Below are 26,440 nucleotides of genomic sequence, written 5' to 3'. Positions count from 1 at the left end.
GGGTTGAGCGTAGGTTATTTTAATACAGGGCTGCAAAAACTTCAAATTCAGTTTCAGGTGGAGGCTCCGCCGGCTTGCTTCACTGCTACTAAATTCATATAATTTAATGACACCAGCTACTCCAGTTAATATGAAGCATTGTCATGTTCAAGAATCCAGTTTGAGATGATCTGAGCTTTGTGACATAATACATGATCCTGCTGAGGTCCTAAAGGGATGGGGGGGGGGGGGGGGGGGGGGGGTGTGATACAAAGCATATTTTCATTTCATCTAGTGTCCAAATGTTGCTCAGAAATCGAGACTCTGACATTTTTCAGCATCAGGTGCAGTCTTCTGCTGTTGTAGGTTTGATGTTTCGTGCATTCAAAGATGCTCTTCTCCATACATTGGTTGTAACAAGTGATTATTTGAATTACTGTTGCCTTCATATCAGCTCGAAGCAATCTGGCCATTCTCCTCTAACCTCTGACATCAACAAGACATTTTTCCCCAGAGAAAACTGCCGCTCACTGGAAGTTTTCTCTTTTTTCTCTCTCTGTTTCCTTTCCTTTCCTTTCTCTTTACCCTAGAGATGGTTCTGTGGGAAAATCCCAGCAGATCAGCACTTTCTAAAATTCTCAGATCAGCCTGTCTGGCACCAACAACCATGCCACATTCAAAGTCACTTAAATCACTTTTCTTCACTTTCTTAATGTGCAGTTAACAGGTGTACCTAATAAAGTGATGGAGAACTTGGCTCTCTCTCTACACTGCTGTCATTACTGTCCCGCTACATACATGCATATTTTTACCTAATTTGTCTCTTTTTCCTCTTTCATTTTCTGCCTCTACTCTCCATCGTGTTCCCTCACACCTTGTTCTCGTCCCGCCTCCGGCACAGAGCACATGGTCGGGCACGGGGCAGAGCATTACAGAGATTCAGCGTGGATAAGTGTCTTTGAGGAAAGGCGATGAGTCAGGTAGATCTGCATGTGTGTGTGCATGTGTGAGAGGAAGAGACTGTCAGAGAGGGAAGTCACTCTGCAGTGAGCAGATGCTCACATGTGCGAGTCACTCTGCTTCTGAATCACCGGAGGAAGAAGTCCTCTCTTACATCACTTACTTCTCTGTGATTTTTGTCTGCATTTTGTAATTTCTTTATCTCGGTTCTCATTTGCAGACTTTCCCATCTGCTTTTTCTTCCCTGTAACACTTTAGTTGCATCTCTTTATCCTTCCCTCCTTTTCTCTTATCCACCATGGATATCGGTGGCTTGACGACAGTTGTGGCCAACTCTGCCTACATCTCGGCCCGCGGAAGCTTTGATGGCACTGCCAACCCAGCGGCCAACCGAGACAAGAAGTTCCACTCCCGCCTGAAGCTGCCTCACATCACGGTGTGCGAGGGTCTGCGGGAGACTTTAGACCTGGGCTTCCAGACGGTCTGTGTGGAGCAGCCCATCGGCAAACGTCTCTTCCAGGAGTTCCTGGAGTCCAACAACGAGTACAAAGGCCCCAGCCGTCTGTGGAAAGATATCGAGGAGTACAACAATGCCGAAGATGAAGATCGAGTCAACAAAGCGTGCAAGATCATATCACGTTATATGGAGCCTGATGCCAAGTATTACTGCCCCTTTCTGCCAGAAAATGGCATCACGAAGGTCAAAGAGAAGCACCAACAGGCTTCTGACGACCTTTTCAACGAGACCATGGACAGTGTGATGGACTTCCTCAAGGAAGTGCCCTACACGTTTTTCCTGGAGAGTATGTACCTGAAGAGGTTTCTGCAGTGGAAGTGGCTGGAGATGCAGCCCATGGGAGATGACTGGTTCATGGATTTTCGTGTACTGGGGAAAGGGGGTTTTGGGGAAGTCTTTGCCTGTCAGATGAGGGGCACGGGGAAACTGTATGCCTGCAAAAAGCTCAACAAGAAGAGGCTGAAGAAGAGAAAAGGCTATGAGGTAAGGAGTCATGCCACCTGCTCTATTATAGGTCCAGCAGTTCATGAAGTTGTTCAAATACAGGAACCTTTTTGATTTAGTTTCCATGAGGTTCTGCAGGACTTTTACCTGCAGTAGCTGACCAGCCTACCTGTCTAAACAGTCAGTGTTAGGATAGAGGCTTACAGGTGAGCACCATGGGCTTATATGATTAGTCCTCTCGGCATTAGTACATTTTGATCTCCTTATAGCATAAAGTGCCAATCCTGTCATGTTTATAAATGGAGCGGACCTCAACTGAAGTCTCCTGTCTCTAGTCATCAAAGCAGACACAAGAAGACGCTGCTAAAGTTGGAGAGCTGGTGCAGCTGGAAATGCAAGTTCAGATATTGTTACTCACAGAGTTTCTCATGTCTCCTGCTGTCTCCTCTGCTGCCTGCAGGGCGCGATGGTGGAGAAAAGGATCCTGGCCCGAGTTCACAGCAGGTTCATCGTCTCTTTGGCGTACGCCTTCCAGACGAAAACAGAGCTGTGTCTGGTCATGACCATCATGAACGGCGGAGACCTGAGGTTAGATCATCTTTTCTCTTTGACCCATCATCCTACACCTTTTCAGGCTCATAGAGGTAATTTAACAACTTGCAACCCCAAAACTAAGAATTATTATTGCGATATAGGGATTTTTGCCTCGGATGAACCTACAACATCTCTCTCTGATCGCATTAGGTACCATATCTATAATGTGGATGAGAACAACCCGGGATTTGAAGAGCCACGAGCCTGCTACTATGCTGCGCAGATCATCCAGGGCATGGAGCACCTCCACCAGAAGAGGATCATCTACAGAGACCTCAAACCAGAGAATGTGCTGCTGGATAATCAAGGTAAAACACTCGTGAACAAGATGACTCCAAGGTAACTGTCTAGTCTGCAGTGCTCATGCCACCACGTAGAGACAATGTAAACATGAAAGAAGCGATAGTATGAGGTCAGCAGCTGGTTACCTGCAGGATCATGGATATCACATTTAAATAATTTTCAGACTGGTAATACAGTCACGTGAAACCTATTTCCACTGCTTGCAAGGACACAGGAAAATCCTATGTTTAACATCTGGCAGTGACCATCAGTTATAGACACAGACAATAAGAGAGGCACTCATGGGACTCGAAGGATCCTGATTTCTGTGAGAGAATTCCACAACAGGAAATATGACCAGAGAAGAAATTAAAACCATATTTCAGAGCTTTTTTTTAAATCAAAATTAATTGAACATCCTTTACACACCGTTTGTATGTTCGAGTCAGCATATATATTTTATATATAATTTAAACATATCCAAAATCGTTACATTTCTGCATGTTGTAAAATCAAGAGGTTTTTGAGAAGGAGCTAGACTCCTGCACTTCCTCCAGGCTCTAGAAAGTCTAACTCCCTACAAGATCATCAGCCTTCCCAGATTAGATCAGGTCAGTCTACAGCAAGTGTGCTGCATAAAGCCTTACTTTTTTAGCCCAAATAATGCCTGTGCTTCTCTGGTGGGAGGGGCTTAGAGCGAAGAGGGGAGAGCTACAGGGGGCATCAGCTTTCCTGTTTTTGCAACCTGTGGCACCGTTCTGTGGTTATCCTGCAAAACATAGTTCATTTCAAATTTGCACAAAGGATTTATAGGAGGGCTGATATTATCATCCAGTATTAGCTATTTACCGATTTATTGGTATCTGCATTTATAATGACTGCTGAATGAAAATTGAAAAAGTAAAGAAGAGATGGAAGAAACACCCTTCGACCATTGTATGACTGCTGATGTTGCATAGTTTGCTCACTAGAGGGCAGACTGCAAAAAAAACGACAACAAGCTCATCCATTTTTGTTTCATACAATTGAAAATTTTATATCAAAATTGAGATATCAGATTTTTAAATAACACAAGATCGGTATCAGTCTTGAAAGTCAAATATTGTTCGGACTCTAGTATTTATTGTGTTTTTAAGATTCCCTAATGACGCATTTAGCCTTAGATAGCGCGCTATATGTTGCGATAATGGTAAGAATTATGCTTCTGTCTCACCTAGCTTTATGCTAACGTGTTTTCCAAAATGGTGAACTATTTCTAAAAACCATTACAAAAGCCTTGTTGTAGCTGCTTGTGCAATTACAGCTCTTCACCTTGACTTGAAATAGCCTCCTGAAGTTAAAACTGACACACACACTTCATACCTACATTACACACAATGTGTTTCACAGCTAACAGAAGGATATCTTTAGGTTATCACACTTCTGCAGGTTAATGAGTTGCTTATCATATCTGTGACGCTGACATTAACCTGTTTGCTCTCACACAGGTAACGTCCGTATCTCTGACCTTGGTCTGGCTGTGGAGCTGGCTGATGATCAGTTTAAAATCAAGGGCTACGCCGGCACTCCAGGTACACCGCAGAATCCTCAAATGGAAAAAAAACCCCAACTAAAGTCAGTGTTTCTGCACGTAATGTGTGAAATTTACCTTGTAATATACTGAAATGCAGACTACTACATTTACATTTCACAGTTGAGGATTTTACCTCAGGTGTTTAGCTCTTTGCTGTAACTTTACATACATGAGCTCCAGCGTTATCAAATTAACGTTATCATGTGAGAAAGTAAAACCGCTCAGAGATCATTTGTTTTACACAGTATGATAATAGCGAAGTCTACTTTTGTTCAAGAAAGGCAGTGAAAGTTTATTTGTATGAGACTTTTGATCAACATATAATGAAAACAATGCAAAATTAAAGCTGCAATCAGAAATGCGAGGGCACTCACACTGGGTGCATCGAGACATGCTAAACACCTCCTCTGCCCACTAGGTGGCGATGAAAAATGTTCTTTTAATTTTCTGTCCCTCATCATTGGTAGATTTTGTCTGATGCGTCTCAAAAGCTTCGCCATTACATGCCACCCAGGTCTTTAACTTCAACCTGAGATCATGTTGATCTCCTGAAATCCCGAGATCACAGTTTTCAGGCCTCGCTAAAGTACGAGGCCTGAAAACTGTGAAAATTTTAGCTAACATTACACATTAAATTCAAAATGTCTGATTTCCTGTTGGGTTTAGGATATGGCTCCAAGAGATTTTTTTGTAAATCTTGATGTCTTTTATCGGACTGCCAAAATTTAGACTCCTAAATGAAGAATGGTGTGAGGGCTAGTTTTCTTTTTTAATTGTAGCTGGCGCTGTGGAGCCTTGTTACAATGGTCAATGGAAAGGACCATAAAACATGAAACCTACTTCCTGTTTTGCGGTGATTCACCCTGCCACCAGGGTGCGCCATTCAACGTAAACCCACAATTTTAACACTGAAGTATCATCAAAGTGTGATGTTTATTCTGACCGCTTTTGAGGTGGATGGGGTAAAACTGGGAGAAGCAATACATCAAAGTCTCAATAACTACATGTCTTGCTCCCACTAGGTGCCACTCTAACTATTCAAACCTGTTCAGGGTGGGACTCTCAGCATGCCTGTGAAGTTTAGGAGACTAAATTTCTTTGAGTTATAGCAATTTCGTGCTTCATGGCGAAGCATCAAAATTCGTTATGCCGTCAGGGTCACACCTTTTGACAAAAACTCACATTTTTCAATGTGAACTAAAACCCACTGCGTACGGCTTTCCTGGACAAATTATGGTTGCTGGCAATGAAATGTGTTTAGGGGCGGAGCCTTATCACACCTGAGTGGTTTGGTCCAGACTGGAAAATGTATGAGGAGTGATTACATTTTGCAATGGCGCCATGGCCACGCCCTTTGGCAGAAACTCAAAAGCTCCACATTTCAATATGGTCCAGATCTGTAGTTCAGACTGAGCAAATATGAAGTTGATCGGATAACATCTCTAGGAGTTCGCCAAAGTGTAACATCTGGAAATGGCAAAATGTGCACTAAAATTGAATCTTCAATCAATAGATCCCCTGAAATACAAAAGCGTCTTCCCTGCTAATGGAGGATACTTTGCATCCTGGTCGTTTTCATCCACACTCTGTCACACGCTGTCACCTGCAGGTTTCATGGCTCCGGAGCTGCTGAAAGGTGAGGAATACGACTACTCTGTGGATTATTTCACTCTGGGAGTCACTCTGTACGAGTTTCTGGCTGCTAAGGGGCCCTTCAGGACCCGAGGAGAGAAGGTAGAAGCACTGAGACGTGCTATGTGCGATCTCGTGTCATTTTCTTTTTGAAGCAGTTTGTAAATTTACCATTTGATCTTTCTGATCTTTTCTCCTCAAGAACCTCTCGTTTCTTTCTGTCATGCATCTTGCTGTCTGTGCAATTATACAGATTTTAGAGTGTTAAACAAACGTGACAATCAGGTTTTCATTCACCTTCTGTTTTCTGCTTTGGTTTTAATGTTAAAGGTGGAGAATAAGGTAGTGAAGAAGCGGATTTTGAATGATCCGGTAACTTATCCGGAGAAGTTTAGCGAGAACGCCCGGTCCATCTGTGAGGGTCTGCTGTGCAAAGAGGTCGACAAGAGGCTCGGCTTCAAGAACGACTCGTGCGACGAGCTGAGGGCGCACCCCTTCTTCAGTGAGATTAACTGGAGGAAACTGAATGCAGGTCAGACAGAAACACGCAAGGAACCCAAAGTTCCACTGAAGTCTCCCGTTTGTAGTGTCGGCTTTCATCATGGTTGCACTAACACACATCTGTGCGTGAGGTTTAAAGAGCGTGACTGGTTTCATTTAAAGCTTGGTGTGATCGGTTTTAGTGCTGATAAAAATCCAGCTGTAGAAACACTCACTCAGACTTCAGGACCTCCCCAACATTAGAGATTATCCAAACCCACATTTATTCTGTGGCTTTTCATCTTCTTATCTTCTCTTTTTAAATGGGCCACAGAAATAAATTCAGCCAGAGCCAAAGCAACAGTTTTTTGCTTTTAATAAGGACAGTGTGTCACCCTAGGGAAGAGATAAGAACCCTGCGTCTCTCTGTGTTGTGTCTGCACAGGGATTCTTACGCCCCCTTTCGTGCCGGACTCCAAAACAGTTTACGCGAAGGACGTCGACGACGTCGGAGCCTTCTCCACGGTTAAAGGCGTGCAGCTGGACGACAAGGACGTGGACTTTTTCGACGAGTTCGCCTCGGGGAACATCCCCATCCCCTGGCAGGAGGAGATGATCGAGACCGGCATCTACGGCGAGCTCACAGTCTGGGGTCCGGGTGGCACTTTACCCAACGACCTGCGGCGGGAATCCATCCTGGAGCAGCCGCCCAAGTCCTCCACCTGCGCTGTGTCGTAAAGGGTTTCAAATGACATGAACTTTTTGCTTTTTTGAGCACTTTTTGTACAGGTGGTCAGTACAGGTTAGACATAAGTGTATTTCGTCATGATAAAGTTGCACTGGTGGAACTGCTCTGAGCCATAATCAGGTTTTTACAGTATTATCTGCACTTTGTGTTCAGTTTGTTGCTGTAATGTCATTTTGACTTCTTTGAGTTTTACAGGAACGATTGCTTATTCATTGTTTGTGCGCGTGGACCGCAAAAAACAGAGAATGTATATATTTTATTATCCTGCTTTTGTTTGTCTGCTTTCTTTGTCAGCATTCAGACTCTCTGAAATGCAACTTAATTAATCAAAAACACCTGCACAGGTGAGAGCATGTATGCAGGTTTACGTCTGTGTTTCCACTTTTCAGCTCTAACATTTTTGCACACTTTAATAACAGTCTACTCGTAGCTGTAGAGATATTTATGGATTTAAATAAATACTTTGCCATTAAAATCAGGATTTTGTGTTGTTGTTTTTCTCCTCCACTAATACACACAGCGACAAAGACATCAGGTAATAATAAATATTCATCCTTACCGAGTTTAATTCAGTGACAGCAAGGAGCCCAAATCATCACCCCTCCACCTCCGTGCTTGACAGCTGGAGTGTTTGTTCTGTGTGGTTTTTATTCAACCCTGAGCTGTGCTGTCATGTTCCTTTTAGAGAGAAGACACTTTCTCCAAATAATCCATACTGTCATGAACTTTAACATAACACAACTACAAGTGCTGACCTTGGTGTGAATTTGCTGGTACATCCACTCCTGAGAAGGCCAACAGATGTCTTGAATGATTTCAACTCTCACTGTGGAATAATAGACTTTAAATTGTCTTGATGCATGCTCAATCATCCAGGTAAGTAAATCTCCAAACATTGATTCTGTTCATCCTGACGTCCAGATGAACAGTATCAACTTTTGGAGACGTTAAATTGTAAAGAATTGATAGTGTTATAGTTTTACACTATTTTACACACTACAGTTTAAGCACCAAATGGAAAAAACGAATACCTGCACATTATATCCTAACATGAAAAAGAGTACACAGTGATAAAGGTCTGATTTGTGGTACCTCAGCTTCCTCCCACGGTCCAAAGACACGCAGTTAGTGGAGTTATGTTAACTGGTGACTCTAAAGTGACTCTTGAGAGTGAATGTGTGTCTGTCTCCCTGTGTTAGCCCTGCGAGAGACTGTTCTGGGTGAAGCCCGCCTCTCTCGCCATATGGCAGCTGGGATAGGCTCTGAATTTAATAAGCTGGAAAAAAATGTTTGAGTCTTTGAACATATTTACCTTCATGAAAAATCTAATTTTAATGTCCTACATATGAGCTTATTTATATTTAACCGACAGGCAAACAGGATGGGCAACAATTTCCAGAACATCCCACGAAGTGTCCTCACCTCATAGGTGTGTTGCTAATTCCAATCTTAGCCGACGGAGGGCGCTGCAGTCCTATATTTGTTTTACATCTACAGCAAGTGCGCTGCATCCCGACCAGGTGTGATCCATCCGTCTGCAGACATCAACACTCAGCAAGCATACATCAAACCCTCTGTTGCGTCACATCGTGCGTAAAGTTTGATCGTGTAATTACTTTCAGCATAAATCAAATCGGAGATATATATCGACTTATGTAAGATCAATAACTGAATAATTGATCACCGAGGTGAATACAGGAAGCTGATTGGCCTCTCTCCCTCTGTGTGTCGCTCTCCTTTTAAGGCTGCAAGTAAAGTTGAGCCCTCGTGAGCTCAGAGGCAGTCAGCTGTGATCAGACCCCACATCTGGACACTGAGTGGATTACAACAAGAAACCTGCGCGAACCTGCAGCCTCGAAGGGGATGAGGAGTCGGTTTTAAAGAGACAGAAAAGTCGAGAAATAAAACACTGCGAGAATCGCCTCCATCCTCCTGATCTGTCTCTTCGTTTCAGGGCAGATCCATCCTCGCAGAGAGAACATGCAGCAGCCCGAAACCCCGCAGATAAGTCGGCAAACTGCGCCTGAACCTCTGGATCCAACAGGTACACCTACAGTCACTTTCTCAGTCAACAGACCTGAAAATGTTACCTTTTAATTTATTTTATCTTTATATAGATATATAAATATATATTTTAATATATATATATATAATATATATATATTATATATATTATACTAAATAATATAATATATATAATAATATATATATATATATATATATATATAATATAATATATCTTATTTATTCATCTAGGATTTATTTGTCCAGGAAGCGTTTATGTGTAGTTAAATATCTGAGGAAAAGGTTGGATAACTCCTGCAGAGTTTAATTCTCAGATAAAAGGGACTTTATGTGAGACAAGTTCAGGAAAAAATACATTTACTCACATAGTTTTATGCTTTTCCTTTTTTTAAATCCTGCTTTACTGCACTGTCATTTAATTTTCACTCTACTGTTCATTTATTGTTTTCCTTCTGTGTAATAAAAATTTCCTGAGCATGTCCTTCTAAAGAAAAACATCTCAAAAATGAGATGTGCTGCAAATGATAAACCTACAATAATAAAGAGACAAATGATGGTGCCTTGACATTAACATGAGGCATTTTAGCTGCATGATTGCAACAGTCAGCAGTCTAAACCATCACAATCAGGCGAGTTGGGTGAAAGATGTTTCCTGAGTGTGTTTGAATGTAAAAGAGGTTTTCTGTCACCCTGCAGCTCAGTATCATCGTCGGAGGAGAACTGCTCTGTGGGTGACCATCTCTCTGCTCACTCTGGGTCTGCTGGTGCTGACCGTAGGTCTGATCTCGGCCACTCGCACCGACAACGTGCCAGTCGTTGGACTATACCCGGGCATAATAGTGAGTGGCGGTCACCTTTACTCAGTTAACGTGCTCTCAGTCATGAAACAGACATTTCTGCTCCTCTCTCAGACCCTTCACATGTATACTCACAGTTTCTGCTTTCTGTGCCCTGCAGTTGAGTTTCGGAGCATTTCTGGGTATTGTTGGCATCCACCTGGTGGAAAACCGCAGACCTATGGTGAGTGTGCTCCTCTTGTCAGAGTCAAATGCGGATGATGATTTCAGTTATTCTTGTCCTCCAACACCTGTTTGTCTCCATGTAGACCTCCATATTCTTAAATCAGACCTCAAATAATCAGAAACTTTAAAAAATAAACTGACTGGTTATAACATTTCTGGCTTGATATAGGTATAAGTTTTTACTCCCATAAAAAAAAATCCCTCAGATGAAGTGACCAATATCAATCCATCCATTTTCTTCCCCTTGTCCAATTCATGGTTACCAGAGGCAGGGTAAACTGGACAGGTCAACAAAAACAGAGTCAAAGTGTTTTCTATCCAATATTCCCACCCTGTGAATGCATCAGGAGCAACTCAGAGTTCAGTATCTTGCCCAAGGGTACTCTGCCATGCACACTGTAGCAGCCAGGGATCAAACCACTAACCTACCTAATTAGCACACGACCTGCCCCACCTCCTAAACCACACCTCTATTTCAAGAAATGATATCTAGCACAGGTTTTTGGAGGATTTTCTGCATCACTGGCTGATTACAACCAAATTATTTGCATAAGGAGGAGCTGCAAGTGTACTTAAAATTATGGTGCATGTCTACATATATTTACCCTCAAACAGAAGCATCAGTTAATGTGTGTTTACATCACCACAGCCTTGTTGGGGGGTTTGCTCTCAGGTGATATCTTACATATGAGTGATTTATTCGGTGTATGGGAACATCTGGCTCAGTTATGTAAAATGTGAAGTTGGTCAGCTTCAGTCACCGGTAATATGGCTTCATCACAGACATGTGGGTGAAGCAGGTGAAGCTGCACTGAAGCCTTTTATTTGTGCGATTTCTGTCAGCTTTTTAATCTCCATCACACTCATCCTCTAAAAATGAGGCTTTGTTCCTGGAAAACAGGATATATATACATCACAAATTAAAGGATTATGTTACAAACTTTACAAATTCCCTAAACTGTTTTGTGGGAATTTGCTCTTATGAGCACGAAGCAAATTAGATTACTCACGGGAGGCCTAATGCATCCTCGGTCCTTGTGCCCGGGTTAGTGTGCGTCACAGGATTTGCGGTGAGAGGAAGTGAATATATTTTTCTCTGGACTTCAGTGACAAGAAGAGAAATTGGGTTAGTATTGGTCAGTTGCTGACAGCGCCCCTTTATTTGAGGCAGGGACACAGGTATTATATCCTCACAGTGGCTCTCTGTGCTCAAAGAAACGATCATGTTAAATGATTCAGGAGTGGTGATTACAGGTAGGCCTGTCTACAGAAAGATTAGAGCTTCTGAAAAACTCCACAGTACATAAAGTGGATTTCTAATGTGAATTAGGAGGTTTTAAAAATGGCCACAGCGCTGAGCTGTTTGTGTCGGCTGCCAACAAGGCCAACGCTGCCTCAAGACCAGCAGCAACCAGAAGCTGCGATGTGACATTTAAGTCGGCCGGTCAGGATCACATTCACAGCACATGAAACCCAGCATGAGACTAAGTGTGTGACATCAGTGAGGTACCACTCCTCGTTTTTCACCTGCAAGTTTGTCCTGATTTTAACGCTCAGCACATCCAGCTGTCGAGCTGAGGTCTGATTAGTTTTCTGATTAGTTTTCTCAGCTGCTTCGCTGGATAACAGAGGTTATTCGGGCTGGCATGCTGGATGTTGTAGCTCTGTAACCCTCACAGGGGAATTCCTCAGTATTTAAATTCAAAGCAGAGCCTTGGTAGTGACTGTCAGCCTTCAGTCTCTCTGAGGCTCCTCAAACTGAACAGCAAGAAAACTAAACTGTTCCTGCTCTGGAAAGTGCCGGACCTCCTCTTTGACGTCTCATCATTTTCCCGAGGTCAGCAGCCCATGTGTCATTCTGGACTCCACCCTCTCCTCCTCACCATCAAAAATCAAATTCATCTCCAAATCTGCCTTTTTTTTTACCCCCTGTTGATCTCCAATCAACCATCGATTTCAAATATTGCAACAAAAATCATTCATGCCTTCATCTCCTTCCTCCTCGACGGCATCCTGTTTGCTTTCCCTTCCAGACCTCTGGACGAGCTGCAGCATGTTCTCACGGCGGCACATCTCGCCCCCACCCTTACGCCTGATTTAGACTTCTGAAATCTTTTTAGAGCCTAAATAAGCGGCTGGCGTTGTTGCCACTGTTGTTGTGGAGGTAAGAGAAGGAGGGCTCAGCTAAGTGCTTGTAAGATTAAAGGACTGTAATCCAGTCGGGGGCGTGAAATTATGGCCCCACAGGCATAAAAATATTTCACATTTCAGTGTGCTGCGTGTGGAAAAGTGCGTAAGTTGATAAAGCTAGCTGAATGTAGGCTGATTGGGTCCTGGTCTAGATTACTGAATGGCAACGGTGATAAATGACCCTTTGTCATGTTTGGTTTCTGAGAGACTCGGTATGATAAGGGTGTTTTCAAACCACAGAAGGTGTCGAAGCTAAAGCAAATATTTGATTACACAGGGTTTTCTTATTTATGGAGGAGTACGGGCGTGGTTGATGACGGGTGTATTAAAGCTGCATTTGAGATGAGGGCATCGGATTTTGTAAAGATATTGCTTCTGCGTTTGGATGTGTCCTTTTATTTCATTTCTTTGGTTTTTTCTGGTGCGTGAAGGAGCTCCTGTCTAATCAGGGTGCAAATAAAGATAAAGGTTTTGTAGATAGGAGGTGAGGAAATCTGCCCCCCTCGCTGTAGTATAACAAACAATGAATTTAGCAAGAAGCAAACGATCCAACAGACTTTGTGAGTGAGTGAATGGGTGTATGACGCACTCAATTAGGCCTCCGGGTCATCAGGTCTCAGGTAAACGTTTGGCTATAGCAGCCGTATTTGTCAAATGATCGTGTGCTAAAGGGAGGTGAGTTAGATTCAAGTAAACTGTGTCCTAAAACAGATCGATTCTTTTTTCCTGTCCCTGAATGACTGCACCTGAATTTCTGTGTGTTTGTGTGTCTGTGCTGTGAATTTTTCATGTGTTGTCCAGGTGTCGTGGACCTGGTCAGATCACATTGGCTTACTTTTCTCTGCAGTGTATCGTATCTGATCTGGTCTACCAAGATATCCTTGTGCTTGTTCACATATGTAAAGAAATGTAGCATCTGTGTGTGTGTGTGTGTGTGTGTGTGTGTGTGTGTTTGCATGTGTGTTTACGGCCCACAGGGTGCAGTATAAACCTGCTTTTAAAATCTTTATAAAGATCTGCAGTCCTCGTTGTTTCAGTTCTAAGACTCTGTGTGGATTTAAATGTGTGGACAGCAGGAAAGACACCGAAAGCTGCCGTCTCTGTCTCTCTGGCATCACTCCCAGCACTGTGCTTTAAACTTTAATGGTGTGATCGCTGGTCTACGGTGTCTCTTATAAGGCACACGTGGCACGGCTCTCACGTAGGTATCTTCTTCCCTCTTGCATCTGAGGCTTGTCCTGTAACACGAGAGCTGGCTCGCAGAGCGAGGCCGCTCATTAAAGAACAACTAACTGTGCCACAATGCCGCGGACACCTGAGAGCACCGGAGCCTGCCTCGCTTCCTGGGTTGGCCAACGCTTTTGGTCCTTTGACTTCATACAGCAGCAGATGAAGATTTTGATGTGGTTTGAAGAGAAGTGATAAGCTCATCTACTGCAGCCAAACAGAAGTTTCCTGTTTGAATGAAGGTTTGCAAAATCAAAGCAGCTAAAATGAAATTTTATAGCAGTTTTTATGCACATTAGAATTCTCAGGTGAGGCTGACATACTAAATAAAAATAACAACAAATGATAAGTGGTAAAAGTGACCAAAAAAGTATTATATAGAAAATACACAGACCTATGCCTGCTTAACTTTCTTTAATGGAAGTATCTATTAAGCCAATCTCGTGGTAGAAACTCAAAGCATTTATGCATGTAGACATGATCAAGATGACCTAGTGAAGTTCTACAGCTGCAGCAGACAACACTGGGTGGTCCTGTCAGATAAAATGAACAAGGCCCACCAAAGTTGGACAACAGAGGATTGGAAAAAAATTGCCTGGTCTGTCTGAATCTCAATTTCTTTTTCAACATTCAGATGGAAAAGTCAGAATTTTGCATAAACAGCATGAAAGCAGGGATCCACCCTGCCTCGTATCAGCAGTTCTGGCTGCTAGGGCAAATTTTCATGGCACATTTTGGGCCCCTGAGCTCAAAATGAGCATTGCTTAAATGTTACAGCCTACCTGACATGGCCATCCCTTTGTGAGCACAGTGTACCCATCTTCTGCTTCCACCAGGATAACACGCTGTGTTGTAGAGCTCACATTAGCTCAAACTGATTTCTTGAACATCACAATGAGTTCACTGGACTCAAATGGCCTCCACAGTCACCAGATCTCGGTCCAATAGAGCAGCGGTCCTCAACCCCCGGGCCTCGGACCAGTATCGGTCCGTGAGTTGTTTGGTACCGGGCCGCGAGAGTTGAGGCTCAGGTGTGAAATGTATGGTTTTCAGGGGTTTTATCGGTTTTCAGCGTTATTTTGTTATCGTTTTTATCGTTAACTCGGTTTTCCTGGGTCTTTTCACGTGTGTTATGAATAAATCTTCTTTTTTTCGGTACCGGTACTAGTTTTATTTTGTTGTATTTATCCGCGACACCTGAAAGGCCGGTCGGTGAAAATATTGTCAGGCATAAACCGGTCCGTGGCGCAAAAAAGGTTGGAGACCGCTGCAATAGAGCAGCTTTAGGATGTGGTGGAATGTGAGATTCCCATCATAGATGTGCAGCTGACACACTTGCAGCAACTTTGTGATGCTGAGATGTTGACATGGACCAAAATCTCAGAGGAATGTTTCTAGCAAACTTTGAAACTTCCATGTCAAAATTTGGAAAATTAGACAAGGACACAGAGCTGTCTGTGGTTTTGTGAGGAAGGGCAAAAACAGCTGAATCAAACATGCACAGCTAACTGCTTTATCACAGAATAAAGACAACAATAAAACAACAGCAGTGAGACGAGCAAATTACAGAATATCTATGAGGCAAAGAAAGAACAAATATTAAAAAACACTAAGTGAATATAAAAGGCTCACACAATATAAACATGTGTGTCTTTATTTATTTATGTAGCTGAGGATCTGCTATAGTCTACATTAGGACCTTTTCGGACTCATCTTTAAAAATGTGGCAAAAAGCCACCCGGTTGGAGGTCTGACACTTTGGTTGCAATAAACGCACATACTTTTCCGGTTTTCCAGTTTTGAAGGTTGATCTTCCCACCCCCGTTAGTGTCTGACTGACCTCACCTGTGCCTTCTTTCCCTGTTCATTTTATGCGTCTTCTCTCCCGTTTCTGTCCAACTGTTGATCCCTTTTCCTCGTGATCTAATTCAAAGTAAGCTAAAGAGAAAGCTCTCTCTGTCTATTTGTTGAATAAAGCTTTACAAATGTTAATGACTCGTCCAGCCACGTTTCATTTTGTCCTTTGTGACGGACTGTGAAGCGTGAAAATCTGTCTGTAAAAAAACCCTCCACTTCTATCTGCTCTCACACATCCAGTGTGATAACAGGCTTCACTGCCCTCAGACCCTGTAATGTTTCTTTATGACCACACGCTTCACGTGGCTCGTGTTCGTTACCCCGGTGGCCTCTCCCATAGGCACTGCCGGTATCTCACACGCTGCCGTCCTCATGGTCACCTTGCAGCTTCCGAGAGAGGAGCGGCGGGCCTTTAAAGGGTCGTATTTTACCCAACTGGCCGGGGGACGATTGCTTCTTAATAGCAGTGTGTTCAGCTGGTGACATGATAGCACGCTGGACCACTGAGCAGGGGAGGAAGTCCTTGCAGAGGTCAGCGACTTTGCTTACATAACCTGATAGGTATCTTTACCCAGGTTGTAAAATTCCTCATTTTATGTTATTAGTGTGTGTGTGTGTGGGGGGGGGGGGGGGGGGGGGTGTCCGCTCTGTGTTTCCTTCTTCTTCTTTTTTCCCTGTCCTGTCCAGCAGTGTAGCAATCAGAAGGCCAAAAAATGCCAAACAGATTTACTTTCACTTGATAGCTCTATTTTATTGGGACTTTATTAGGATTTTTTACTTTGGATTGTTACAACCACAATGGACAAGACCAGGGGATATGAAAGAAAGAGAAGCTGGAAGGAAAGTTAATAGAAAGACAGGGAGAGAAAAATAGAGGAGAAGAAGAAGATGAGAGAGAGAAAACACTGAGAATCTGCTTCAAACAGCAGAGAAACCACGGCAACAACCAACATAAATAACAATGACATTGTTACTGAGAAGCACACAGTACTAATAATACAAGATATTTTTAGAGGCAGCAGCAGCCCAAGATAGTGTGTGTCTGGGTACCGGTATACGTTAGCACTTGCGTTCATGAGGTTTCTCCATGTAAGTGTCTAACAGTGGGTGTGGGAAGCCACAGCCCCGCCCTCCAGGACCTGAGGAAGGCATGGAGGGGACCCACACCTAGCAAACCCCCAGACGCCCCAAGCCCTTACCCCCTCTATATTGGTTAATGCTAAGATTATTTTTATTTTTCCAGTTCATGAGGTCTTCTTAGCAATGCATAAGGCGGACTGTGTTCATCTCCATAATGACATCATCTAAGTCGCCAGAAAAGCAAACTGAAGGGGAGGCTGGAGCACTTTGATGGGTTTCACATATCCAGCACCAAAACATGAACAGGTGGACAGAACCAAAGAGCACGGATGTAATTGTCAGGTGTTTTCCCTTGACAGCGTGAGCAGGTGTTAGATGACATAAAACCCATCATGAACATCCATCGACCTGTGTAGTGCACTCTGTTCGTGATTTTGTATTGTATTAATTGGAGACTGGGATTTCTAGTCATTTAAAGACTCAGTCATTTTTTTTAAAACTCCCACCATGCTGTCAAAGATGCTGTCCTGAGATGTATTGTAGCCTGTTGGCTAAGATGAAGTGGTGAAAGTTAGGCAGACCTTGTCCTCCTCTATCCTTGGTCTTCTGTAGTGTTTTTAAGCTAATACATGGGGCTTTATCTTTCCAAAGGGTGAAGGTTTACTCTGGATCATTGAGGATAAATGACTGATTCTTGGCAAAACCATTATTTTTATTGAATATCACTCACTTCCCATGAGTGATATGGGTAGTGACTTCCATCTAGCTAGATCGTATTTGACTTTCTTTAAAAGTGGGATGTGGTTTAATTTAGCTAAATCTGTGAGCTTAGAATAAACAATACCTAAATATTTAACTGGGTTTAGTTCCAGCTGTACTGAGCCTGTTCATTTCTTCAAATAGTCCAGTCTGACCAAGTTGATTGCCCCCAAGAACAAGTAATCTAGGCATCCTCGTCTGGAGCCAGCTCCATGCACATTCGATGTGACAAACCATAGTTTTGTGTGTGTGTGTGTGTGTGTGTGTGTGTGTGTGTGTGTGTAGCTATGAAACGAATGAATGAAAAAATAACTGATGTCCATCAGGTGAAAGAAGGTGTGGAACCGGAGATTGGGCAGGTAGTGTATTCACTCTATAGAGTAACTGTACTGTTGATAATGTAGATCAGCTCTTCCCAAACATTGTGTAAATGAACGACGATTAGAGAAAAGGCTCAACGTTCTGAGCACTATCAGAATAAATCTTACAGAGGTGCTTGACGCGCCTTTGACTGTTTTCATGTAGAATTAAAAAAAAAACTGCTTTAAAATGTAGCAGATTAAATTCAGAGATACGGTAATGAAGTAAATTACTTCACACTTCACAGTTGCATGTCAGTAAAAGGATTCGACTGAATTACTTTCCCGTCTTTTTAATGTTTCTTCCCCAAAGCGGCTCCTGAGAGTAGAAAACCATCTACAGTATGCTGCGTGTCTTTAATCTTTTACACTATTTGATTTTTCAGTATCAGGGGAGGTTTGGGTGGCATGGATATTTTATGCGCTGGCAGCTGGTGCTAAGGTAATGTGAAGTAATGCAGTTGTCAGGCTCTATTGTCTCTGCCGTTGGCCTCATCTCCCACTTGCAGCCCATAAAAGCGGAGCCATTTAAACCGCTAATGAAGCAGAGAGTCTGGACCAGTGGCAGATAAAACCCACCCAGAAAAGCTTATATTCTCAGCCTGCCTCTTATTTCACTTTGCTCAGGAAAAGCTCAGAATTAATATGCCTTCGTATCCATTTTTCCCCAAATAAACGGGACAGTGTAATCATCCGCAAACCTGTTTTGCTAAAAGAGTTTGATGATTTATGGAAAAGAAAGAACACAAAACAACATCCTGTTTTAATACCTGGAGCTGATTGTTGTGACCATCACGATCTACAGGGTCCAAGTTACAGACCCCATACTTGTTTCTGTGGTTGTGAAAGGTAACGGTTCCTCCTCTAACGATTCCTTCATTTAGATCCAGCCTCAGTTTTCAGCTCATAAATCTGCTGCGATTGTGATCAGCTAACCTCTGGATCAACTTGCACGTTCATCCCAATGAATGTTGTCTCAGCAGCTTTAAAGCTAACGCTAGCGTGTTCACCCTGAACTGGGTGAACAAAGAAATGGCCGTTTTTATAGAAGCGGTCCCCCCACCAACTGTTTCCATTTTCTTCTGTCATTTTCTAAATGCAAATTCAATCATTTTCAAACTAACAGACAAGCTAGCAAAGATCCCCTTTTACATAGTCTTTAGACATGTTTTTACTAGCAGCCTGTCATAAAAACACACAGTTTGTTCTGATTTCCTTAAACTGAATCTATAAAAAAATGTTCACAGGCATGAATAGTATTTTTGTGCCAACAAGATGACTTCTAAAGTGCGACTAACCAAAAACTGAACAACTGAAAGACAAAAGACGGCGATCATAACAACTTCCAGCTTGTTAGAACTGCACAAACTATATTTTATATTCATTTCTATACTGTTTTTCCATCTATGTCTGTACTTGTTGCCCTCTGTAAAACAGTAAGCCACTGATGCCAGATTATAATAAGCTACAAAAAAAAATTTTTTTTCTTGCTTTTTGGTCTCAAACTACAACTACCAGAGAGAGAGAGAAACTGTGTTTCTGTGCAGGAGGTTCAGTCCTAGAGGAGCGATTGAACAGACAGTAACCAATGCTCGATGATAAAGTTTATGATCAGACATCTGTGATCAGCCAGCTGGGTCTGCTGGGCTGTGTGCGTGTGTGATATTAGAAAATGATTTTATCTAACAGAAGAAGCCTTATAGGAGACCCACGTGTGCGCTGCATTGTTCAGTTTGTCTGAGAAGTACAAATTTGAGTTTAGGATTCGGCTTTGTTTTCTGATGGTTAATTAGGGGAAGCATTATGTCAATTTGATGTCCTCACAAAGATGTGAAGACGAATATGTGTGTGTGTGTCTGCGTGTGTGGGAGAATTGGACTGACCTTGCTCTGTCCTGCGTGTTGCTTCTTCGCCTGTAAATCAGCCACAAAGCTCCTCTGTGCTGGCAGAGCGAGAGTCTCTACATTGCCTTTATTGCCCTGCAGGCCTGACGTGCAGACAACCAATCAGCAGACATGCCAAGCTTAAATATGTGTGTGTGTCTGTGTGTTGAGTTTATAAAATCTTGTTTTTGCTTTTATTTAGATATACATGCATGCAAATAATACAAAAACACAAGCTGCACCTGCTCTGATAGTTTTGTTTTTGACTTACTTCTTACTTCTTTTTTACTAAATCGTGTCTCGTGACTCTCCTCTGTGCTTTCCTCCCTTCGCTTCTCTTTAAGCTGGTGTCCTCGATAATCTTCATCAGTGTCGGAGTCATCGTTGCCTGCTTCTGTGCCATCGTCGATGGGATAATTGCTTCAGACTTTATTGTAAGTATCACTTTTATTTGACATAAACTCAAGCAGGCATCCTCACAGACGGGGTTTAACCACACATGCTGAGATCAAAAGGTCAGATCAAGAAACGTGTGGGTGCAAGGTAGACCAACTAATCTCACCCTGCAGCGAGCTGCTGTGCGACATGAAAAGCTGTCAAACTTTCAGGATACCAGGCCTGATTAAATTCTTTGTGTCACAGAAACTTTGATGACAACAATAAATCAGCTGGGATGTGATCACCAAACACTCTCACAGGTTAAATCAGAGTGTAGAGTTTAGCTTGTGTGCATTTTGGTAACACTTCACAACTAAAGGTGTAATTTCAATGTATTTTATTTGAAATTACATTGTAATTATATTTGCCTACACCTGTTTAAAGGTAGAAACACTAGAACAACAGAGTAACCAGTCAGGTTTTTATAGGAAACAAAGAAGTAACTACATAGAATTACATTAAATAGAAATGTTCTTCCTCACCAACTGTGATCATCCTAATTACATTTTAATTTCAAATAAAACACATTTAAATTCCATTCATTTACAGGGGAATTATCCCCTTTTATAAAGTATTTCTCGCAGTTATTTGTGTAAGGAGCCTCTACTTCCTAATGAGAGTTTCAAAGCTGGACCCCGTCCCCGTTATCGATCCCCGGGTGCTTATCAGACCTCTGCAGATATATTCATTTTGTGATCTCATGACTGTAAAAGTCACATTTATTGCACAGTCAAGCTCTGGACAGTAAGAATGATTTTATTAGCCTTCACGTTGCATAAAGCTCAGTAAGGGTTTTATTGAACGAGGTGGGTTTTGTGCGCCGGGTAGACCGGACGGTGCGCTGCAGCAGGGTTGCGGAGGATGTGATCAGGATGGATGTGTAACGGCTCTCTTTTTCAGGACATTACGCGTATGCAGAAGGGCATGTGTGACTTTCACCCCAGTGGATCTGGCTACGCCTACGACAGCTACTACACTGAGGTGATTCTGATATATGTGTAAACCCTGTGCCCCTCTTTCTGTCAGTGTGAAGAAGTTTAAATACACATTTAATAAAGTGTCGTCTCAAGAGTGCGCCTCAGTTTTTCTACATGAGAAATAAACGCTGCTGTAGGCAATGAAGGAAATCTCCCAGCACAGCTCTCTGAGCTTAAAAAACACAAATAAATGTGTAAAAAATGTTTTCATAGCTCTTATTTACTTGATTTTTTTATTTACTTTACTGTGTACACGTGGTGAAATTCCTATAGCAGATAGTGAAAAAACAGCATTTATCTGTAATTCAAATGTTTATCTATTACTACATGACTTTGGTGTAGTATGAATGGAAGTGGGGGAGGTCTTCCTCAGTAGGACAAACTTATAAAAATACAATTAAAAATGTACGCCTACTTTCACATTTTCCAATAGTGACCAGATTAAAGTCTTTGCTGGGCCTGTTCTGAGCCCCCCAGCCTTATGTTTGACACCTCTGCTTTAAAGAATATACCACAGTACTGATTGTGTGCTCTGACAAACCTTTTAATGCTCAGTTTAAACTTTTGCAAAGGGTGCTGTGACACCTAGTGGTCAAATGATGTTACTACACAGATTTACTGGCTCACTGAAAGCAACAGCTTTCCGTCTCCCTCTGCAAATCAAATAAAAAGCACGTAGATGCTGTGGAAGCAATATGTTGACAACTTTGTGTGTGTGTGTTTGGTTATTGGTCCATGCAGTTCTTGTTTATCTGGTTTCTGCATCTGCATCTAACCCATCTCTCTCTAATTTATCCACTCTCTGGAGCTGCAGGTGATGTGCCACTCTTTTGAGAAGTCATGCAAGCTGAAAGTGAGGAGCAACACCTGCTACTGTTGCTACCTGTATAACTGCGAGAGGTGAGACAAACTCAAACTGCAGGTCTGCAGGCCATAACACAACACAGGTTTGTGTTAATTAACCATTTCTCTCCAGTTTAGTTTCAGAGGAGCTTTTCTGCAGGCCATGTTAGAATACCGGCCAACCACTTTTTTTCTGTTTTCCAGTTATGAGCATATAGTCTTCTAATAATAACATAGAGGCCAGAGAGCAGCAGGAAAATAGCATCCCAGACATGAGAAAGAGCTCAGAGAAACCCTGGAAATTTCAGCTCTTTCTTGTATGACAGCCAGCTCTTAAATCTTGGATATTTTAGCCTAACACACACACACACACACACACACACACACACACACACACACACAAGAGAAAGCGCTTTCAAAACATTCTCCCTGTGCCTTTGACCGCATTACCACTCAGTCATAAGCCGATAAAAGGCTGTCTGGAAATAATAAAGCAAGAAAAAGTGATGGATGGTGTAGGAGACTCTTTGTTTTCTTGCCATCCTGGAAGGTTTGGGATAAAACGGTCTGGGATGTGAAATGGAAACTACAATAAGAGCCATAAAGCAGAACTTAAATAAGTTACACCTGCGATTTTCCTGCCATGTCACAACTTGTCCTTATCTTCCAGCCTGTACTCCTCACACTACTACGAGTTCACCGGGGTCAGCGGCTGCTGGGATGTGGTCCAGCTGTACCGCCTGATGTGGACCTCAGTGGTGCTCAACGTGATCGGCTTGTTCCTGGGCATCATCACCGCCGCCATCCTCGGCGCGTACAAGGATATCGTGGTGAGGAGTCCAAGAGGATTTAACTCACTCTGCCCCCACTCCCTCCCAAAAAAAACAGAAACCCAAAACTTTGAATTCAGAGAGTTTAGAAGCAGTCACATGCTATGATTGGCTACATGCTTATTTGGTTAAATAAACGCATCAACTTTGAGCAGTCTAAACTTCCTGATGTGTTCCTGCATCTGTGTAAATGTGTGTTAACCGGTTATTTTAACAGCAGCTTGTTTTTAGTGATCTCTTTACATAAAGCATGTTTTACCCTTTCCTCCAGCAGAAGCCTGCTCCTCAGATCGCTCACAGCCCAACGCCAGCACCTCACATCCTGTACAACCCGACCCAGCACATGCTCACCTACCCCAATTTCTGTCCATCTGGGCAGGCTCTGCCCGCCTACCCCAACTACCCAGTATCCATGCAGGTAGGAGCTGAGGCCAAAACTAAGAGTGAAATACAGGGAGATGCACTCGCTACTGAGTGTACATTCCTGCCTACTAGCACTCTAGTATCAAAACAGCTGGTGATGGAAGTGAACTAATGCCTGTTACACATGAGCTGAAAGCACAGCTGTAGCTCATAACAGAGTCGCAGCTGGCTCCTGGTTAGCTGGAGACTCCTCAGCTGGGCTTGTTTCACATTAAAGCTTAAAAACTCCATGAAAAAGTGCCACAAGTATTCCATCTTCCTAAACCAGGCGATCAGCTTAAATCTGCAGATGTTTTGCACTGGTTACGTATTTCTGATCGATGGCTCAGGACTGATCTTTGCTGATATTTGATATCTCTTTGGCTGAACTTCCACATGCCTTTGCAGCCAACCACTTCCTGTTTCTCCTCCTCTCCCACAGCATAACACCAACCACCAGGCACCTGCTACTCCCCAGATGCTCCCTCCTGGGGGAGGCCCTGTCTCCTCCCCCTCCTCCTGCCCGTCTGAGGAGAACCAGAGCCAGCTGCCCTCTCAGGTTCTCCCCCAGCCACAGCCTCAGGGAGCCACCCAGGACCCAGGAGGCTACATGCTGACCCCCAACGCTCCGGTGCTCTATGCATCCTCCTACAGCGCCTTTGAGAAACCTCCACCTTACGCCTGCTGAGACTTTAGACAAATATGGAGAACGTGCTGCAAACACCTTCACCTGGTCAGACTGACTGTAGCACAAAACATTTCAGAGACAGAGATTTCAATGATTTAAATGCTGCGTTTCACGTGTGTCTAATAGGTTTCAAGTGAAGTCAGACAGAGATTTATGGTTATGTAGTGTTTAATATGTAGACATGAGTCCTTTTAATATGTAGCCATCAAAGGAAACTTGCTTATTCACTCAGTACCACACAGCTCTGAAGCTCTGCACGGCAGCAAAAAGACCAGAAATGAGGGAAAAGTACCAGCACCTCTGAATCTGCTCGATTATTAACAAGTTTTCTCTTAAAAAAGACAAAAATTGTGAAGTGAAAGTGAATAAGCAAAATTTCTCAAGATGTCAAAGATTCTTTTAAGCCTAAGGCTGGCCTTTGGAGGGCTTCAAACTGAGTTTAAATACTGACTGTGGTCTGGTTTCTGTTCTAAGTTGCAAGTCGTCCTGTGTATCGTCTCATTATACTGTACAGTTCAAAGGGCTTTCCTGAGAGTAAATTATGTTCATGTAGCTGTTATTTAATTATGTTTGTGTGATTCATTTAATGTGCACTTTACAGTCGATATGACCTCTGAGTTAGTGATCGATGCATGGGACTGCTGGACCTGTAAGAAATGCATTGTAAGGGCTTTATATTGAAAAAAACTTCACCTTTGAAGGAGTTCAACACTGACAAAAATAAGTTTATTTGCTGTAATATCCGAGGCAGAGAGTCTGAAAACGGGTCTTCAAAGACTTTGTGTAATGTCTGTCCTCCACTTTTCAAACAAATCCAGGCAAACGGGTTTCAGGTTTTCCTGTTTTGGCCTTCACTCATCGGAAAAGCAAATAAGTTTATTTTTTCCAAAATGTTGAACTTTTTTTCAGTGCTTCTGTTAGGTTTTTTTTCACCTCAAAGGCAGACCGTGTAACTTCATAGTCTCATCATCTTGTTACATTCATAAGCAATAAAGCACAGCTCTGCATAACCCAGTGTGCTGCGCTGTAGTTCTGCTTTTTTCAGTGATATATTTGCTTGTAGTGACTGCTGTTATTAAACTGTAGAGTGAACCTACTGTGGTCATTCCCAGCTCCACTTTAGGTAGTTTAGCCATAATAACCCATGTTTTTAATATTCGAGGCCCAAATATAAATTTCTGAGTGGATTCTGAATGGAGCCACAAACTATATTGGAACTCTCTAATAAAGCTGACACAGCCTGTTAGGCATCAGTGTTTCTTCCAGGTATAAAATACTAAAAGATTTTAACACAAGTGACTATTTTGTAGTGGGCTGCAGTTACAGTTGTTTTTGTTTAATTTATCACATGATATTAAAAAAACAAAAAAAAAAAAACCCACCAAACCTATTTTTCTTACAAACAGGAGAATTGAAAGAGATGTTTAAGATTACTTTGAAGTAGACTAGCTACAGGTGAATGTTCATGTGATAAAGCAGGTTGTCTTCCAATCAGGAGATCATGGATTGATCTCAGGCTACTCCAGTCTGCATGCCAAAGTATCCATGGGTAAGATACTAAATCTCAGTTGCGAATGTTGGAAAGCACAGACAAAAGTGTCCCTTTATTTGTATTATTCCTTCCTCTTTTCCTCATGCCTGGTAGCTCCCTTGTCGATTATAACCATGTCTTCTCATTTCTACTCCTGTCCCTCCTGGTCATTTCAATCAAAACCTTTACATCTTCAGCTCTGTTACCTCCACCTCCTCTTTTTCCCCCCAGTGTCACTGTCTACAAACCAGACATCATAGCAGGCCTCACATAATTCAGTGATCAAAAAGTCCACTGCCCTCTACACATCTTCATTACCTCCACAGGTATGTCATCTGGACCATCTTCCACTCTTCGTAGGTGCCCTGCCTTCATCCTCACTAATCATCTGCACTTTCTGATTCACTAACCTCCTTCCATCCATCCACTCTTTTCTTCATTCATGAGCTCCTTTAAAGTACTACTTCCACTGCGTTCACTTGTTAGTACATTATATATAAGCACCAATCCATTTACTATACTGCAAATGGTCTCTGGGAGAAAATTAATTACATTAAAAGCAGCCTACTTTGACAGTAACTGAAACATACAGCAGTTTAACAACTTTAAAAATAGTCCAATGGCAAAGCCACTGTAAAGTAGGGCAAAACAATCACATGTGGCTCTAGAATCACAGGTTTGAGACCCCTGATGCAGCCCCTCAGGTTATCCTCCGTCTAAAAGAATGTTTTAGCTCTTCTCTTTTCAAGGTCACCCTGCCTCTAAGGCGGAGGTTCCGTATTAAAGCATAATATTGAGCTCCATCACAGCTTAAGCTATGCCGCAACAGTCGAGAGCATCGGAAACAGAAGCACAAGGTGCACGGATGTGTTTTTGTTTTTCAAAACACAACTTCACTCAGTGACTTTCATACAGCTGCTTTTATTTTATTTTAATTTTTTTTTTTTTTTTTTTTTTTAATGGATAGGCATGCACACAGCTAAACGGCTTAAAGAAATATTTACATTTACCTCAATTTAACTAAACCAACATACAGCCCTTAATTTTTCTTACAGTGAAGCCAATAAACAATTAGTTAGCTAATGTTGATGCCATTTGTCAGCTGTAGTTTAACAAAACA

The 26,440-nt window shown here is 42.5% G+C and overlaps 2 protein-coding genes across 2 annotated transcripts; both read left to right on the top strand.

The window, feature by feature from the left end:
* The first annotated feature begins 978 nt into the window (after positions 1-978).
* On the top strand, positions 979-7,697 carry grk1a (G protein-coupled receptor kinase 1 a). Its single transcript, XM_005932677.3, has 7 exons — positions 979-1,939; positions 2,361-2,488; positions 2,645-2,802; positions 4,264-4,347; positions 5,959-6,083; positions 6,312-6,513; positions 6,907-7,697. Exons 1-7 carry the CDS (start codon positions 1,238-1,240, stop codon positions 7,197-7,199), a joined length of 1,692 nt encoding a protein of 563 aa, XP_005932739.1. The 5' UTR covers positions 979-1,237; the 3' UTR covers positions 7,200-7,697.
* Positions 7,698-8,957: 1,260 nt separating this feature from the next.
* On the top strand, positions 8,958-24,798 carry LOC102294482 (transmembrane protein 255B). The gene is made up of 9 exons (XM_042225138.1): positions 8,958-9,253; positions 9,931-10,073; positions 10,192-10,254; positions 19,956-20,045; positions 20,950-21,030; positions 21,841-21,926; positions 22,540-22,699; positions 22,971-23,117; positions 23,544-24,798. Exons 1-9 carry the CDS (start codon positions 9,190-9,192, stop codon positions 23,787-23,789), a joined length of 1,080 nt encoding a protein of 359 aa, XP_042081072.1. The 5' UTR covers positions 8,958-9,189; the 3' UTR covers positions 23,790-24,798.
* Positions 24,799-26,440: the final 1,642 nt, after the last annotated feature.

The sequence above is a fragment of the Haplochromis burtoni genome, unplaced genomic scaffold (genome assembly GCF_018398535.1).
Source record: "Haplochromis burtoni strain Fernald_Lab_line unplaced genomic scaffold, NCSU_Asbu1 Contig_161, whole genome shotgun sequence".
Classification (NCBI taxonomy): Eukaryota; Metazoa; Chordata; class Actinopteri; order Cichliformes; family Cichlidae; genus Haplochromis; species Haplochromis burtoni.
This window is presented reverse-complemented; position numbering and strand designations above follow the sequence as displayed.

Bases quoted from the DNA above. Each gene is read 5' to 3' on its own strand.
- grk1a (XM_005932677.3), top strand. From the start codon at position 1,238: ATGGATATCGGTGGCTTGACGACAGTTGTGGCCAACTCTGCCTACATC. The intron at 1,940-2,360 runs GTAAGGAGTCAT...TGCTGCCTGCAG, and splicing joins AGAAGAGAAAAGGCTATGAG to GGCGCGATGGTGGAGAAAAG. The intron at 4,348-5,958 runs GTACACCGCAGA...TGTCACCTGCAG, and splicing joins GGGCTACGCCGGCACTCCAG to GTTTCATGGCTCCGGAGCTG.
- LOC102294482 (XM_042225138.1), top strand. From the start codon at position 9,190: ATGCAGCAGCCCGAAACCCCGCAGATAAGTCGGCAAACTGCGCCTGAA. The intron at 10,074-10,191 runs GTGAGTGGCGGT...TGTGCCCTGCAG, and splicing joins GACTATACCCGGGCATAATA to TTGAGTTTCGGAGCATTTCT. The intron at 21,031-21,840 runs GTGATTCTGATA...CTGGAGCTGCAG, and splicing joins ACGACAGCTACTACACTGAG to GTGATGTGCCACTCTTTTGA.